General features: G+C 42.9%; 1 protein-coding gene across 2 annotated transcripts in view; it reads left to right on the plus strand.

Moving 5' to 3' along the window:
- XPR1 (xenotropic and polytropic retrovirus receptor 1) overlaps nucleotides 1-8,459 on the plus strand; it is a 150,790-nt gene extending 142,331 nt beyond the window's left edge. The window contains exons 15-16 of one of the 2 annotated variants that reach the window (XR_005064837.1): nucleotides 1,375-4,946; nucleotides 8,086-8,459. Coding sequence is in view for 1 of the 2 variants with exons in the window: in XM_037034977.1 (XP_036890872.1) it covers nucleotides 1,375-1,435 (61 nt within the window). In the remaining variant the exon portion in view is untranslated. Of the gene's footprint in view, nucleotides 1-1,374; nucleotides 7,431-8,085 lie in introns of those variants that run through there. The other variant, XM_037034977.1, reaches the window with a different exon arrangement.
- Nucleotides 8,460-17,806: the final 9,347 nt, after the last annotated feature.

Below are 17,806 nucleotides of genomic sequence, written 5' to 3' on the forward strand. Positions count from 1 at the left end.
GGCAACCATACATTGATATTTCTCTCCCTGTCTCCTTCCCTTACCCTCTAAAGATAAATAAATAAAATCTTTAAAAAAGAAAATAAAATTGCCTTTAAAAAATATTATCTAATTCCTTTTTTAATGTTCTTTTTCTTTTTAAAGATTTATTTATCTATTTATTTATTTTTACAAAGACGGGAAGGGAGAGAGAAAGAGAAGGAGAGAAACATCAATACATGGTTGCCTCTCACATGCCCCACTAGGGACCTGTCCCACAACCCAGACATCTGCCCTGATTGGGAAGCGAACCTGTGACTCCTTGGTTCACAAGCTGGCCCTCAGTCCACTGAGCCACACCAGCCAGGGCTAATCCCATTTTTCATTCAATGAAGAAATCTCTTCCACAGCATCCTGAAGAGGTGGTCATCTTATGCTGATTGATAATCGTCAGTGGTAATGAAGTTTATAATTACATGAGGCATGTGATTTTATTGTTGGATAGTCACCATGATAGATAGCTTATGTGGGGCTGAGATATGTTTCACTATAACTTCAACCAGTTGATCCTACTTGGGCTCTTTAAGATAACAGTCTCTACTCTGATTGGTGTGGCTCAGTGGATTCAGCGCCGGGTCGCCTGTTTGATTCCGGGTCAGGGTACATGCCTGGGTTTTCGGCCAGGTCCTCAGTAGAGTGTATGCAAGAGGCAACTACACGTTGATGTTTCTCTCCCTCTCTTTCTCCCTCCATTCCTTGCTCTCTAAAAATAAATAAGTAACGTATTTTTTAAAGATAACAGTCTCCTCCCTCTTCCACATCATACTAGTCGACTGAAGACACCTGCCATGCCTCTCCTTAGGACTTGTCCTCTGCAGGCTAACTAACTCTCCCGGTTTTCGTTGTGCCTCAAGTGGCATTTCTGTCCTCCTGTCAGAATTCATTGTATTTGTTAAATGCTCTACTGATGCTTTGTACATCCATTTTCTTACTCGATATTCAAACTATCCCAGTGAGGTGAGAGTAGCATTATGTGTAACATGTGCTGTTATTACTGCTTTACAGAGATGCAAATTGGCACTCAGAAGTTAGATAGATACAGCATAAAATCAAAGTCAGCACTCAAACTCAGATCTTCTTGTTCCAAAACACTACTCTCTCTGTTCATGTGACTTGCCGTTGTTCTTACTACCTTCCTCTGGTTGCAATCCGGTTTCTTGGTGTTTCCCTAGTAATACCTTAAACTGAACTTGAGACTCCAGGAACAGTCCATCTGGTGCAGTGCGTAGCCCCTGTCTGGTAAGACTGGAAGTGGACCTGATGCCATGCATGCGTTTGTGCTTTAGTAATGGACTGAGTGCTCTGTTTTGCTCTTTCCCCCCTTCCTACTGCCAGGTCCAAGACTCGTGACACTAAGGTATTGATAGAAGACACAGATGACGAAGCTAACACTTGAATCCTCTGAAGTCTAGATTAACGCCCCTGGTTTTCCTACTCCACAACTCTTTCCTCGACCAACGCAACCTCCAGCACCTTTCCAGCCGAAAACAGGAGAAGACACGTGACACACTTTCCGAGCTCTTCCAGATCGGATCCTATGGACTCCAAACAAGCTCACTGTGTTTCTGTTCTTTTGGTTTAATTTTCATTTTCTATTTTTAAAACAAATATTTACTTCATTTTGCCAATCAGAGGACATTTTAAGGAACAAAAACAGTATCTTGCGGATTGTTTACAACAACAAGGACACCGAAACCTATCAGGATGAAGAACAGGCATTGCAAGGACCCTCTGCCGGGATGGTACTGAGATACTTTGGCTTCTGCTTGGCCCGGTTTTGACTGGTTGAAACCGGACGTGGTTTTTAAATTTTTTGTCAGTGTATGTGGAGAATGTTTTCCTTTCCTTCATACCCAGCGCGCAAAAGCACTGGCCGCACTTGCAGGAAAAGTGCAACTTGGAGCAGTACCTTCGTTCATGAAGCTACTTTTTAATTTGATGTAACTTTTCTTATTTGGGGGAGGGTTGCTGGGTGGGTGGGAAATACGATGTATTTGTTACATATAGTTTTCTCATTATTTATGAAACTTAACCATAAAAGAATGCTGTAACTCCTGTGCAATGAAGGTGATAACAGTGAAAGAAGACGGGGAAACTAATGTTGGATAGTGTTTGTGAGGGTTTAGTCCACAATACCTCTCTCATGAGGCAACTTGCACCCGTTGGACCTTTTCTTTTCTTTCTTTTTAATTTTAAGCCAAAGTTTTATTACTGATTTCTTAAGTTGCTGCTGCTTTAGAATTCTGAGCGTGTCTCTAGTAACAAAGCATCCATACACTTTCACACAGCCAGTTGAAATGTATCTAAGAGTTCTAATACATTACTTTTGTTCCTTTAAGGGGCAGGTGTGGAACACATACGTCCTCCAACCATAACAACGAAAAGTTATGCCTTGTTAAGCTTCAGCATGTAGAGTAATTGAAATATAACCTTTACTAATTCTAAATTAGGAAACAAAGCTATTTCGGAGACTCTACACCCTCATTGGATAGCTTTTCTTCCGGGCTTACTTTCTTTAGCCAGAATGTGATCAAATTAAGTCTGTCTTGGGGAAACCATGTTTTTGAGAGCACAGAACAAATTAGCTTTCCTCTTTCACATTACACTGATAAAACAGACCTTGGCAGCCATTTCTCCCTGCAGTTTTAAAGGATAAACATGGATTTCATGCCGTCCTATAATATAAAACCTGCTTTAAAATTTTTCAGGGTCTAAGCTTGGTCATACACAAAAAGCTTATTTTTCTTAGACATTTCAGACTATCATGGTCTCTACACAATGCCCATTTTCACTTTTTTGTCTAATTTCCTGTGCTCCTAACCCTAACCCAAGTAAGTCCCAGAACTTTAAGGGATTATACTTTCTTGAATGTGGTTGGCATTAAATTTAGCATTTCGTTATTTAACAAAATTGATAATAAATACCAAGAAAAGTAAAATATATTTTAATCTTCCCTTCCCCCAGATCTAGATAAAGATTCCAAAGTAGACATCGGTTGATGTGTGAAACTAAATTACTTCTGTGATTTTCAGCTTAATTTTAGACAAAGGAACAAAAGAGTAGAAGGGCAGCTGTTATCAGTTACTTAGTCTTCAAAACAAATGGTTACCGCCCCTTAATACACCCTTTTACCGTCAGCGCTTCTCCCACACATCACCCGTTTTTACTCATCCTGGTCATGATTTCAAGAGATTATATTACAATTACTCTGACTACCAGAATTCTATCAATTAATGGACAAATAGTTTATTTTTAAGGAATTTCTTCCAGCTTTATTCTGAAAAGTTTCCACAGTGTTCCCTTTCTGAATAGAGGTGTTTTTTTTTTTCTGAGATATCATACCCCTTTTTGGCTTTGATTGCTTTGCTTTTTGTGTGTGTGTTTTACCAAGCATGTCCCTTGTCCCAAAACTGAAGAGGAAAAGTTTAATTACTGAGTTTTATTTTTCAGTTTAAATAAATTGAATCATTTATAATAATCAGTGCTAACAAGTTATTGCCCCTTAATAGGTTAAAGGTTTGCATTATTTATACTTGAGATTTTTTTCCTAACTATTGTTTTTGTACTTTAAAACTATGGGGGAAATAATACTGGTCTGTCAGGAAATAGCAGTTAATTATTACTGAGTTATATAAATAAGTCCAGTGGACCATTAATTTCTTATACAAATAAAACTGATGGTACTAATGTGTATCCAGAGCAATTTGAATGATCAGTTTCAGTCTTTATTAGTAAACCTATATAATGACACATGAAATCTTGCAGTTGATTTTTTGGCATATGAACTAAGTGTGTCCTATGGCCAATCTGGTCTGTCTTCAACTGTTATGATTCTGGGCCCTGATCAGTATTATTTATTCATAGATAATATAATGTTAGAATGTATTTCCTTTCTGGTGTATTTGTCCTATTAGCATAGTCTGTTCTGAAATGATAAGGCTTACATAACTTTCAGCTTACCATGACAGACGCTTAAATATGTGTTCAAACACACACACAGCGTGATGTTCCTTCCAAAGCTGTAAAGGGAAAAGAGGGCTCTTCCTCATCAGGAGAAAATAGTTTGGGAGACAGAACATACATTTAATTTTTTTCCTCCCAAAAAGGCAGTGAGCATTTTTCTCTCCTAAGTGTTTTGTGTCCTAGCAGTTGTGAATGCTATGGCCTCCCTAAAGTTTTACTGGAGACTCCTGTGCACTGAAACGCTCAACAGGACTCTTAGGAAATGAGTATCACAGAGCCACTTAAAAGGAACAGCAATCTAACCAAAGGTAAAACTCCATCTGATTTTAGGTTTAGAAAATCTAATTGTATTTTATTTGAGAATTACACAACTTCTGATAGTTAAAATACTCCCCAAAGGAATGTAAAGGAAATATAAGCAAAAGAATAAAGTTCATCTTTCATTTTATCATAGATAGTGTGGAAAGCATTGACGTGTGTAGAGAAACTAGAAGACAGAGTGGCTTATTTTCTATGCACAAATGTGCGCCTATATTTAAGGATGCCTGTACCATTAAAATGGAATAGGTGATGATTTTATACAGAGAGACAACAAAATAATCAAAGATTAATTAGGTTATTAATTAGATTGTTTTCAAGATTGGAAAGAAGTTGAAAACCCATGTGCAACTTTCTTTTCCAGCATCTACCATTTTTCTCCCTAAGAAAGTGCTTCCAGTTCAGAAGCAATGATGTGAGAGAATGCCAGCCACCTCAGCAATAACCTATGTGGACTCTTAAAGAAGGAAAATGGGGCCCAGCCCCTAGGATCCATGGCTTCCCAATATTCTCAACATCACAGTTCTAAGAAATGAACCGAGATTTTACTAGAAGTAAAATCCATCATGGTTTGACCGAAATATATTCATGATAACTAGAGAAAGCAGTTCATCCTTTCTTATCAGGTAAATTAATACAAATTAAGAATCAAAGAAAATAATCTATTACTGAATCATATAGGCATTAGTTAAAGAGAAATAAAGTAATTGTGGCCATGGCACGAGAAGAGAGGGAGGATGTTAGAACTTGGAAACAGATGCAGGGCAGTTAGGAAGGTCTGTGAGCTCCGTGGCATAGAGATGATGCCTTGCTGTGTCTCCCTTCGGTGGTTTTGTAGCTGGTAGAGACCTGCCTTTATTTCCCTGCCATCTTTTTCCATTACTTCGCGTTATTCAGGAAGTAGTTCTTTATGCCAAATGTGATTTTCTAAGTAATGAGTAGAGAAATTTCTTAGTCTAAGGAAAATAATTTAGAAAATAACCCTATCCGTGGCATTATTTTATTCAAAAATTTAGAATTCTCTAAAGTTGTTGCACTTTATTTGGTAAGCAAATTCCAAGGTATTTTCTTTAATAAATTGCATAAAATTTGCCTTTTCTAAAAAGTTAGTACTTCTTGCTATATAGCATTTAAATTATTTTAAATTAAGATAGCTTCTCAGATTTAAAAATAATCATGTTGAATCTATGGCTTTCTCAACTGCAAAAACACCAGGCTGCTACCTAATCTAAGTAAAAAGTCAATAATACCATTACATATAAGATCTGTAGTCACTGGGTTAAGACAATAAAAGTTCTGGTAGAACTTCAGAAAAAGTCAGGTGAAGGCTCAATCAAATTTATCAGCTTAGTTCATCTTCTGTTTATGATGCATCTAGATTTTATTTTTGGCTTGCGATGATAAGCTGAAGCAGAGGGAGTTAAGGTGAGATTTTATAAATTACTGGAACATACATTTCTGCATTTGAGTTATCAGTGATAGTAAATCTTAAAAGCTAGCTTACTGCATTGAATTTCAATCTATACAATGTCAGAGCACAGTGGTAATGTGGGATAGAGTTGATTATATTAAAGCATAAGAAATTTGTGCTCATCAGTGCTACAAAACTAATCATTTTACTAGCATTAAACCACATTCTGCCCACCAAATATGAAAAAGAAAAAGCATCTTAGATTTGGAAGAGCTTAATTTGAGCACTATGAGAAGTTTGCCTGGGAATGGAGAGGAGCCTGCTAATCAGAATGGCTCATAATGCCTTTCTTGTATGAATTGGCAAAACTCATTGAGTCACCCCTTAAAATAGCCTTCCAGAATGCATTAGCTTACTTACCGTGGAAGAGGAAGAAAGAGGGCTGAGATCAGAGTTTCCCCTAAGAGGATCAGTATAGTAATTCTCATGTAATGTATGTTTCCTTGTAGCAGACCTTTGGTTTATTTTATTAAATCAAAGCTACCTTCAGTTTTTTTTTAATGGTGCCATCAACCTAAGAAGGACAATCAAATAACCAATTGTTTGCCTTTGATTCCGAGTGTCTGCTAATTACACAGTCTCATCTGTATACCTTCAACCCAGTTACTTGACTAAGCTTCCACCATATTACCTTAGTTCTTCCTATACCCTTTGCTCTGTGCTACCACCAACCAGATGGAGAAAGACATGGACTTCTAAGGAAGAGCAAGGATTCCATCTCATTCACCCTTTATCGTGATCTCTGAAGTCCCCATCCACTCTCCCGATTGTCCTGTAGCAACACCAGCATGGTGGGAATAATCAATCAGAAAGATTGTGGGGAATCTCAAAAGAGTAATTGATCGTGACATTGTTACTGTTTTGAACTATAAAAATGTGAGCCACTCGCTGTTTTAAAAAAGAGCAGAACTCTTAAGCTTGATCACATTGCAAAGATTAATTTCTTGCTATTTTCCAGATTAGCACAGAAGCTTGTATCAATGAAGAGTATTTAGGAGGGAAGTAGGGTGTAAAATGTATCTTTTTTTTTCAAACCCTCTTCCTCTACTCATGTTTCCTTTCACCCCCTACCACATTGTGTTGGTCAAATGATACTATTCTATGAAACCCTGACCTATAGTTGTCAAAAGTAACTATGGAATGTGATTAGTCCTCTGTGGGTGCTTCTTTCCCTCTTTTTTCTCCCTTGCTTTCTTTCTTACTCTCTCTACTCTGGTAAATGGAAAAGGTGACGTCAAAGAATTGATGCTTGCTTGGACTCATGTTGTATCTGTGACTATGCTGTTAGCTGTCTCCTTTTTCCTTATATGGGTAGAATTCTTACGAAGTGTGGAGTTCCCTTCTTGATAAGTAGGTTAAATGCACAATGTGGTACTGTTTTGTAGTTTCTAGATGGTTGTATAAAGCAAAAACTTAATGTGGTTATGTGTTTTTAAAAGAAAATAAGTGATTGGTTATAAAACTCTGTCCTTTTTTCATTATTACAAGCTCTCTCTGTTTTCCAACAGTTTGCTGACTCCTTTGTCACTGGCAAATGGTTTGTGATTGTGTTTTTCTCTCTGGTTTTTTTCAACTCCTGAACATGCCTCCTCTTAGGACTAAATTATAAAAGGGCTTAGGTCAGACAGACTTCAGGAGTGAAAAAACTTTTAACTCTTTTGTTAAGTTAAAAAATAATCTTAAATGACCTTTTTTTCTTTAGGTAATTTATAAATTGTGACTTTAAACTGACGGGATTGATGTAACAGGTCATTTTTGGTTTGTTTTTATTTTTACTCACACAAAGAATCTTAAGTATAAGGTGAAATGATATGTTCATTTGAACTTTGGTGAGATAGACACCTTTTATCACTACATAGCCGTGACCTGTGTGGGAACATAGAACTTTCTGTAGAATTCCTGGATTAGTTATCACTCCTTATGTATGTCTGTCTGGGAAAAAAAATTTAAATTAACTAACCCTAAGATGAAAATACTACTCAAAATGCAAAAAGAAAAACATTTTATTGGCCAAAGCATAAAAACATTTTTATTTTAATACCACAAGCTCTGTTCTTACTCTATTTCTTTTTTTTTAAGATTTTATTTATTTTTGGAGAGATGGGAAGGGAGGGAGAAAGAGAGGGATAGAAACATCAATGCATGGTTGCCTCTCACATGGCCCCCACTGGGGACCTGGCCCGCAACCCAGGCATGTGCCCTGACTAGGAATCAAACTGGTGACCCTTTGGTTCGCAGCCCGCGATCAGTCCATTGAGCCACACCAGCCAGTGCCTTATTCTATTTCTATGTAGGCTAAATCAGAATGTGATAATGTGGAGTTTCCAGACTAAATCCGAGGTAAGTTGTAAGTATATCTGAATCACCAGGTACTTAATACCCCTTCCCATAATCTGATATTGATACATATTCAGCCTTCGTATGCATATAGAGGTAGACATTTTTAGAATATATAGCATCTCAGATACATGGGTTAGCAGTTATCTCCATTCGTAGGTAAAAAGACAAAGACCTAGACCAGCTGAGGGTGCGGCCCCCAACGACTTTCCAGAGGCCACTCTCTGTTCACTTGTCTCAGGCGTGTCCGGGATCTCCGGACCGTGTTTCCTGACTTGTGTCTTTATGTGGACAATTTTGATTACGTCTTTTCTCTAAGTTTATGAGAATAGTAATGACCAATTTTATACTTTCTGCTTTACTTCTTTTTCTAGTTTTCCACCTCTTCCTAAGAAAATTAATAAGCTTTTGAATTTTTAAAAATTGAGTGTGCAGTTATTGAGTTCCTGTCATTCTAGTTTTGTGGAATCAAGCAGGGAAGGTGATAAAATTATTTCCAGACTACTTATCTGAAACCACTGCCGAAAAGGCCAGTCTCGTTATTAGATGTCTGCTCCTGGGTAAACTGAGTTTTCTCCAATTAGAGATTCCTTTTCACCCCTTCCTAGGTGTATGATATTCTTTAAAAGCATCCTTTTAAAAATAAAAACACCGGATCTGACAAGATTTATTTCTTTAGAACTTCAGAGTGCCAAAAAACTGTTCTTACAATTCACTTAAAATCTACTTATTAGGAATGTGTTATCTGAATGGATATACTTCTTTTCTAACAATTAGGGATAGCTTCCCACCCAGAAAACACTTAAATGTTATAATTAACAAACACATTAGCCTCAAGGTTCACCTAATGTTTATAAAATAAAGTTTTCTCCCGAATATTAATATATTTTTGTATTGATCACATAGCTGAATGAGGATGATAATAGCCTTCTCCCTTGCTCCAGCTTGGCCAGCCCTGTGGCTCCTTTTCTGCATAAGTGAGTAGCATAACCAGTGTTCAGGTATGCTTTTGGCAGTAGGTTTACTATGCGATTTTACTTTGTTAGAGAGTAGAATATTCCCCAACCGACGTGGCTCAGTTGGTTGGAACTTCATCCCACAAAGCAAAGGGTCGCAGGGTTGATTCCAGGTCAGGGACCATGCCTGGGTTGCGAGTTCGGTCCCGTCAGGGCACATACAAGGGGCAACCGATCAGTGCTTCTCCCTCCTTCTCTCTTTCTCCCTCCCTGTCTCTCTAAAAATAAATAAATAAAAATCTTTTAAAATAAAATAAAGTAGAATATAAGTTTATAGGGTAAGGAAAAAAAACAACCCAAGAGAAACAGGCAGGTAACAGAATCCAGGAGAAGCTAATTAATTTGAATTCCCCAATCCTTTGCCACTTGACTGAATTTAAAAGTAGTATATATTGTGTGAAGTAAACAGAAATTTGTTTATTTGTGGCTTCTTAAATACTGCCTTCTGACCAGATGAGTCAGGAAAATTAAAAATTTCAGCTAATGAGAGCTTTTGGATCCCTTCAATGAGGAAGTACCAAAGATCGGTCAAATATCAGTTTGCCAAAGATTATTCCTGTCCACTATTGGATCTAGACATATTTTTCTGCACTTAGAAAACTTGAAGCCCCTCCCCAGCAGCCCCAGTCAAAAGCCTCGCTGGGTAGGGCCCGTGCCCTGCTGCCGGCGATCGTGCCCTGGAAGACATGCCCTGGGGTCCTTGTGGGGCAGGACCACCACAGGCTTGACGAGTCTGGAGCGACGGCGGTGACCCAAGTCAGCAAAGAAGAGACATTGGGTTTCCACATGTGCTTTGTTGTCACCCGGAAGTCACACAAAATCATACTTGCTAAAATGTTTTGAACTTTTAGTAGTAGGGGCTTAATAAGTATTTGTTCAACAGAAAGGTAACTTCTAGATCCTGTCCGTAGGTGAGCTGCCGGGTCAAGTTAGGAGGTAGTTGGCCTTTTTGATTGACTGCGCAGAGGCGGTGCCTGTTAGGAATGCCTGCTTGCGGGCCAGCTGGTCAGTTTCCTCATTTCGATCCCGTGTGAAAACTTGATTCTGGTGCTTCTTCATCCTGTGGACGTCCTACTCGGACCCACAAGAACAGACCAGGGCCCCCCCCCCCCACGGGCAGAGCCGTCTGCTCACCCTCACTGCCTCCCGCAGGCGAGGTGGTCAGTGCACATCACGTGGTGTCAGCTCGCTCCATGGATAGAGGAGAGAACCAATGTTAAGTGTCTGGCCTTGGGTGCTACAGTAATCGCTGAACCTGGAACTAGCACCAAGTTCTGAGTGGCTCTATAGGCCACATTCACTCACGTTAAACAAGGGGTGGGGGGCCGCTTACCTGCTTTGCAGTCAGAACTACAAAGTAGCTTGTGAGTTACTGCTTCTTTCAAAAGCTGTGCATGGCCAAGATCAGAATGTAATAACTATTTTAAAGAAAATCAGAGAAGACCCTCCCACCCTGCCACCACACACACATGCACAACCCTGGGTTCTCCATCAGGCTGGGTCCCGCTGACTGCTGCTTTCTGGGAACTTGTCCTCTGCCCCCAGGAAAGACAGCCAGTGGGATTTTTTAAGAAACTAAATAGTAACAAATTAGCTCCCTCCTTTTCATAGGAGTCCTCTCTCTTGAGCCAACCACCTCCCTTCTCTTCCTTTCAATGGTTAAAATCTTCACTGGTGGTGAATGGGGTGGTACACTGAGGAAGACATGACTCGCAATGTATTCAGCATTTGAGACTTAAAGAGGAGACAGTAGCTGTAGAGCAGTGACATTGGGCTTTTGCTCAGTGCCATCGATGCCAATGAAGGATAGCAGACAGCGGAGGATCAGTACCAGGCAATGGAAAGCCACGTGGCGAACCAGAGGACCTCTGGTTGATACAAAGAGATCTCATCCCCTCCAGTGGGAAGGAAGAGAAAGTGAGGACCAAGCCCCGGACTTAGTAGAGCAGCAGAATTGCAAAGTCAGTTAAACCCAATCAAGGTAGGCCTGTCAGGCAGGGTCAGAGCCCTGATTGAGAAAACCCGACTCCTCAGATGCAACATATGGTTGGCTCTCCCCTGCCTCCTCCTCCAACACACACACACACACACACACACACACACACACACACAGATTTTGGCCCCCTGTCCCATTTCATCAATGATGGGAGACATTAAAGAGGCCTGAGCTGAGCAAGGAACCGTGCACTGCTCAGGACCCTCCATGACTCAGGGCCGTGCTGGGCCTGCTAGAGAGAATAGGGACCGCACACTGAAGGAGCCCCCAGCTGGAGGAGGTCCTGCGGGTGCTTGAAGGGACCACAATGTAAGATTGAATAGAGCAGAGCCTGACTTGAAAGTGCTCCCCAAGATACAGAATTTAACTCCCTACCAAGGATTCCAAGAGTTGGACAAACTTGCTGCTACTAGCATGGTGCCTAGACACATGGAAAAGGTGACGGCAGTGACCCAAACCGTACCTGCCAGCTTATACTAGTGGGGGGAAAAGATGGACACCCAGGAGGCTGAGGGCAGTTGACCCCCCTTGCCCAGTTTCCAAACCTGAGCCAGTTTTCAGCCCTGAGACCATTAACGAGAACGGTGCCTGGGACTGTAGGAGGGGAGCACGGCAGTATCAGGGCGAGTATACACAGTAGTGACCCCCCTAGATCCTCCCCACGGCCCTTGAGGTTACTTACTCAGGTAACCTTTGGTCCACAGTTGGGATGACCTGTTGGGCAGTTGGCCAACCCCCCACATTGCATCCTTAGTCTGCAAAATAAGAGCTATGCTGGGAAAGGCCAAGTGAAAGCCAGATTAACCTTTCCTCTAGGCATAAATGGGGAGAGATGAGAATAGAGATTATTGCCATATTCTATCCTCTCCATCCCTGTTTTTTTTTTTTGACCAATCTGGTCCCTGGAGAAACTGCCTGGATTAGGAAGAGTTACTGCAGACCACCACAAGCTCAGTCAAGTACAACCGCAGTCTCAGGCACAGAGCCAAACGTGGTATCTTCACTAGCCCAGATCAGCACCACCTCCAGTGTATGGTATTAAGCCATTGACTTGGTGAAGGCATTCCAGAGGATCAGAAACAATCCGCATCTCCAGAGAAATGACAACATACATTAGCAGTTCTGCCCCAAGGTTATATTAAGTCCAAAAAGATCTGAATAAGCTGGATATCCACAGAACATCACATTGACCCATTACATCAATTACATCATATTGATTGGATCAGACAAGCAAGAGGTGGCTAGCACGCTGGTCACCTTTATAAGACGTGTTCCAGAGGATTGGAGCCTCTTTCTTTAGTTCATAGTTGACTGCCTTCTCTCTGTGTTCTCAACGTGACCCTTTCTCTGTGGACACTTCAAAATATAATTGTTTTTTAAAGATTGTATTTATTTATTTTTAGAGGGGAAGGGAAGGGAAGAGGGAGAGAAACATCAATGTATGGTTGCCTCTTGTGTGTCCCCTGCTGGGAACTGGCCTGCAACCCAGGCATGTGCCCTGACTGGGAATTGAACCACGATCGTGTGGTTCACAGGCCTGTGCTCAATCCACTGAGCTACACCAGCCAGGGCAAAATATAATTGTTAAAAGAAGGCATAATAGTGCCTCTCATATGCTATAAAATAAATGTGTCAGATTTGTCATTAACTAATGAGATGGTCAGTAAAAGTTTACAACCTATTTAAAAGACAATCCAAAACACACATATATAAGACATCTGGAACGCTGAGAAAAAATTTACAAATACACACAAAATCAGCANGTGGTATCTTCACTAGCCCAGATCAGTACCACCTCCAGTGTATGGTATTAAGCCATTGACTTGGTGAAGGCATTCCAGAGGATCAGAAACAATCCGCATCTCCAGAGAAATGACAACATACATTAGCAGTTCTGCCCCAAGGTTATATTAAGTCCAAAAAGATCTGAATAAGCTGGATATCCACAGAACATCACATTGACCCATTACATCAATTACATCATATTGATTGGATCAGACAAGCAAGAGGTGGCTAGCACGCTGGTCACCTTTATAAGACGTGTTCCAGAGGATTGGAGCCTCTTTCTTTGGTTCATAGTTGACTGCCTTCTCTCTGTGTTCTCAATGTGACCCTTTCTCTGTGGACACATCAAAATATAATTGTTTTTTAAAGATTTTATTTATTTATTTTTAGAGGGGAAGGGAAGGGAAGAAGGAGAGAAATATCAATGTATGGTTGCCTCTTGTGTGTCCCCTGCTGGGAACTGGCCTGCAACCCAGGCATGTGCCCTGACTGGGAATTGAACCACGATTGTGTGGTTCACAGGCCTGTGCTCAATCCACTGAGCTACACCAGCCAGGGCAAAATATAATTGTTAAAAGAAGGCATAATAGTGCCTCTCATATGCTATAAAATAAATGTGTCAAATTTGTCATTAACTAATGAGATGGTCAGTAAAAGTTTACAACCTACTTAAAAGACAATCCAAAACACACATATATAAGACATCTGGAACGCTGAGAAAAAATTTACAAATACACACAAAATCAGCAAAACTGATTAGTATTCATGGGACAATTGCACCAAATAGAATTGGCAGTTCATTGGAATCACTAACAGTCACTCTACAACTTAGAGAACTGTAAAATTCTCAGATAATCTGGACGGATGCAGTAAAGACAAAATACCCAATGATCTTTTTGGTCCACATTTTTCCTGCATTTTAATTACTAGCTAACTCCTACTGCCCACATATGCATTTATTTATTAGGTCACATAATTTAAAAAACACACAATGAAATGTCTTTGTTCTCAATACCCTGAAGAAAAACGCTTTTCAGCTTTAGCCGGTTAGCTAATGCCAGCAGCCTGGTTTAGGTCCTGGGGCAGATGGAATCCACATCAGTTCTCATTAGTCCTAAGTGGCCCACCTCTTAGCAAAAGATGTTATTAGCAGTATCAGAGTTAGCAAAGAGAAATATCTTTTTGTCTTAGATGCTTCATATTGAAGAATTAGAAAAATCTACCCCCCTTTTTGGTGACCTGTAGGGATCTACCGACTGTGATTTTCGCTCCTCTCCTGGGGCCAGAGCCAACTCTCCTGGGCTCAGCTCCCAAGGTTACCACAAAGTAGGGCTGACCTTGGGGGAGAGCCCAAGCGGAGAAAAGGGAGTGGGAAACCAGAGGCGCTGCTGGGTGAGCAGCATCTTAGAGGGCAAACAGCCATCAACCACCCGGCGCCTTTCCAGCTGTGGCTGAGCTCAAGTGCTTGGAAACCCTCAGGCACTGGTCCCCCCAGAAGGCTTTCTAAGAGTTGTATAGAGTCCATTTTGGCCTGGGGACGCTGAGACCGCTGCTCTCAGCTCAGCAGAGGTGGCCTCTGGACCCTGTCTCAGCCAGCTGAGACCCTTCTCCAGTCTGCTCTGAAAAGGGCCACTGTGTCACAGCCACTTCACCGTTAAACATAGGCTCCTGCACAAAGCCCCGGATGTTCCCCAGAGGCTGCCTGGGGCAGCATCTCCCGTGGCGCTCCCTAACTCCCCTGGATCCCACCCACTCCTTTGCTCTCCACCATCAATCATACTTTTAAACTGGTTTTCGACCCAACGTCTTGAATCAGTAGCTCCTTACCTTCTCACTACTGGCTGATCCTTGGACTACTTCCACGTACTCTTAAGTCTGTAAAGATTTCGTCTAACAAACCAACCATATTTATTGCGTAATAATCCTTGTCCCCATGATGACTGACGTCAAACTGAGTTGATGTCATACCAATCAAAACCAAAGACACTTCTCATGGTAAATGTACAATATCCATTAGACTTCTTTTTATTTTTAAGATTTAATTTATTTATTTTTAGAGAGAGGGGAAGGGAGGGAGGAAGAGAGGGGGAGTCGATGTGTTGCCTCTCACATGGCCCCCAACCCAGGACCTGGCCCTCAACCCAGACATGTGCCCTGATTGGGAATCGAACGGGCAACCCTTTGGTTTGCAGCCTGTGCTCAGTCCACTGAGCCACTCCAGCCAGGACCATACTTTTTTAAGTACTGGAAATAGCATATGCTCCTCATGAGGTATCTGGGGACCCCAGGTTGGAAAACTTCTGCTCTGAGGGCTAATGCTGAGGGAGAGCCGGCCAAGTCGTTCTAGTTCTCCCTTTTGACAGATGGGCAAACTGAGGCTGTTAGTTTTAAGGTGCATTTGCATAATCAGATTTACAAAGAATCAGAGTGGAGATTGAGATTTTTTTTTTAAAGAAGTCTCCTCTTCTTGATCTCCTAGCACTAGACTTTCTAAAATAAAATAAAGCTGGATGGACTGCCACTTGCCCTGAGAGAGCTTTGTCTGCTGACAGCCTGGCCCTTCCTGGGGGGATCTTGGAATTTGCAGTCGGGTGACTGTCTGCTCTGCCCCCTGGGCTGAGAAACCCAGACAATCCCAGCAAGAATGAACCTGAGAATGAACATCAGCACCAGGCTGTCCCTAAAGTGTCTCCCAAATGGCATTCATTGCTCTTCTGAGGGAAATTACTTTTGAGAAAGGCAGGGTTAATGGGTTGGTTTTCTTCTGTTTTCACTTCAGAACTTCCCTGAGCGTTTTAAAACACTTTTGAGCCTAAAGACCTGCCAGGAGGAGGAAATGACCTTACAGTAGCTGCCCAAACTTACTGGACCTGAATTCTCTTTCTCATAGGAGACCTAGGAGTCCTTCATGGGACCCCGCGGTTCTGAGGAATTCAGTTTGGGATCTGTTAGTCCAGCCCAGCATTTCCAGGTGAGGAAACAGAGCACTTGGTCCCACAGGTAGATGGAGCCTACCCAGAGCTCAATCCAGGCTGCCAGAGCCTAACCCTGGCCCTTTTCAAAGTTGGGTCTTTCCCTCCATACCTCACCTACCATGTACTTTAATTTAACCCAGGAAAAAAACTTTCCAATGGATTGCAGGAGTAGAGGGAATTCTGCTCAGAGAGAGGCCTCTTCCAAGGTTCATTTGTGTCCTCAGCAAAACCTCCAGGCTGGTCGAGGGCAATGGGGCGGCAGGAACCCCCCAGGGCGAGGCATTGCACAGCCTGGGGCTTCGAAAGGGTTTTGCTCCTCAAGGCCCTCGGAGGAGCTAGTCTGCAGCAGGAGAGGCCTGAGGGCAGCCTCCACACAGGGCTTAAGGTTCACCTGGGCCCTGAAGGCGGTCTCCTCTGGTCGGTGCCTCTGGAAGTCCACGTCTCCTCACCCAAGCCAGTTGGAGACTTCTAGCCGGGGGCTGCTGCTGAGGACTTCCAGGTGTGTGTCCCAGCCGTGGACAGCAATGACGCCCCCAGGAGAAAGAGGACAGGACTGCTCCTCAGACCTCATCCAGCAGCATCCCCAGCCAGAAGTCGGGGTTCTGCCAGGCTTCACGCTGACTTCCCATTTCCTGGCGTCCGTGTGTTCAAGGGGCTGCAGCTGCGCGATAAGCAGGCACTGGTGTCACTTTCCGGAGCGGACTTGGGCACTCAGTCCAGAGAAGAGACACAAAAAGGCTAGAACAAATGAGGCACGGGGCTTTCCAGGGCCACGGCACTACCTTCCAAGCAGCCAAGGTGTCCTCTCCTTCCCTTCTGCCCAAAGCCACTTCTCACTCTCTGGGGAGACCCTCCCTCCCCCAACACTGAGCCACTCTGCTTGGCTAGGTTAGACCTCCGCTGATACCGCCAGACCTTCCTCCCTCCCTGCCTGCCACCCGCAGCGTGGGAGGGGGCTCAGTAAGCAGCCGTCCTCCTGGCTGGATCCAGCACTTTCTCCCCGCACCTCGGCAAAAGCCTTGTTTCCCTTTGAGCATTAGTGGGGTTGGGGAGGCTCTGACTTGAGAGGGGAGCATTTTGAGGGGGTGTGCATCTGAAAGCCATGGTCTGTTGGGGCCACGTGTAGGAAGCTAATCCGTGCTATAACTCGGCCAGAAATGTGCTTGCCAGGCCTGGAGTGGGGCAGGGGGCTGGGTCACTCCCCAGCCTTGTGACCGTGGGCAGAGCCCCAGGCTTCCCTGAGTCTTAGCTCCTTCCTGGGCAAAATCTGATGTGGGGGGTTGTTGGGGACTATCAAAGGGCAGGTGCTGTTGCCCCAACGCAAGGCATAGCAAGGAAATAGGGTGGCTGTGCTCTGGAGGTGCCCTGCGGTCATGTCGCCTGGCCCTGGTGTCCTCACCCAGCCTGTTTTTGCTGCTTTCTCATTATCTTCTCCTCTCCCTGCCCCCACCCATTTCTTCTTCTGGTGGCGGTTTTATCTCCAAATCTCCAGGCTCACTCAGAACTGACGTGAAAGCCCACCCTGCTATCTGATCAATGACCATTTGGGGAAGAAGGAAGAGGGGCTAGGGTGAGGAGGCCTGTGCCTCAGGTGTAAACCGAGTCAGTCAGGAAGCCCAGGTGCCGTCCTGGCCCCACGGACCAGCCCACAGACGCATCACAGGCCCTGGGGCAGGACCAGCCATGCTGAGTGAATGAACCAAATCCTTTGGAAATGGCCTTGATTCTCTTAGCAAGCAGTGCCTACCCCACTTCTCCTCTCAGGCATTCTACCCTGATAAGGATATTTTTCCTCCATTTAGCCATCTGGCATTTAGTCAATACCTTTTATGTGTCCAGTACATGTGAGGGGCCAGGGACAAAGACACAGATGAGGAAGAGCTCTGCAAAGTGTCAGATGTTGACA

Source organism: Sturnira hondurensis, unplaced genomic scaffold (assembly GCF_014824575.4).
Source record: "Sturnira hondurensis isolate 20B ecotype Veracruz unplaced genomic scaffold, ASM1482457v3 Scaffold0022215, whole genome shotgun sequence".
Classification (NCBI taxonomy): domain Eukaryota; kingdom Metazoa; phylum Chordata; class Mammalia; order Chiroptera; family Phyllostomidae; genus Sturnira; species Sturnira hondurensis.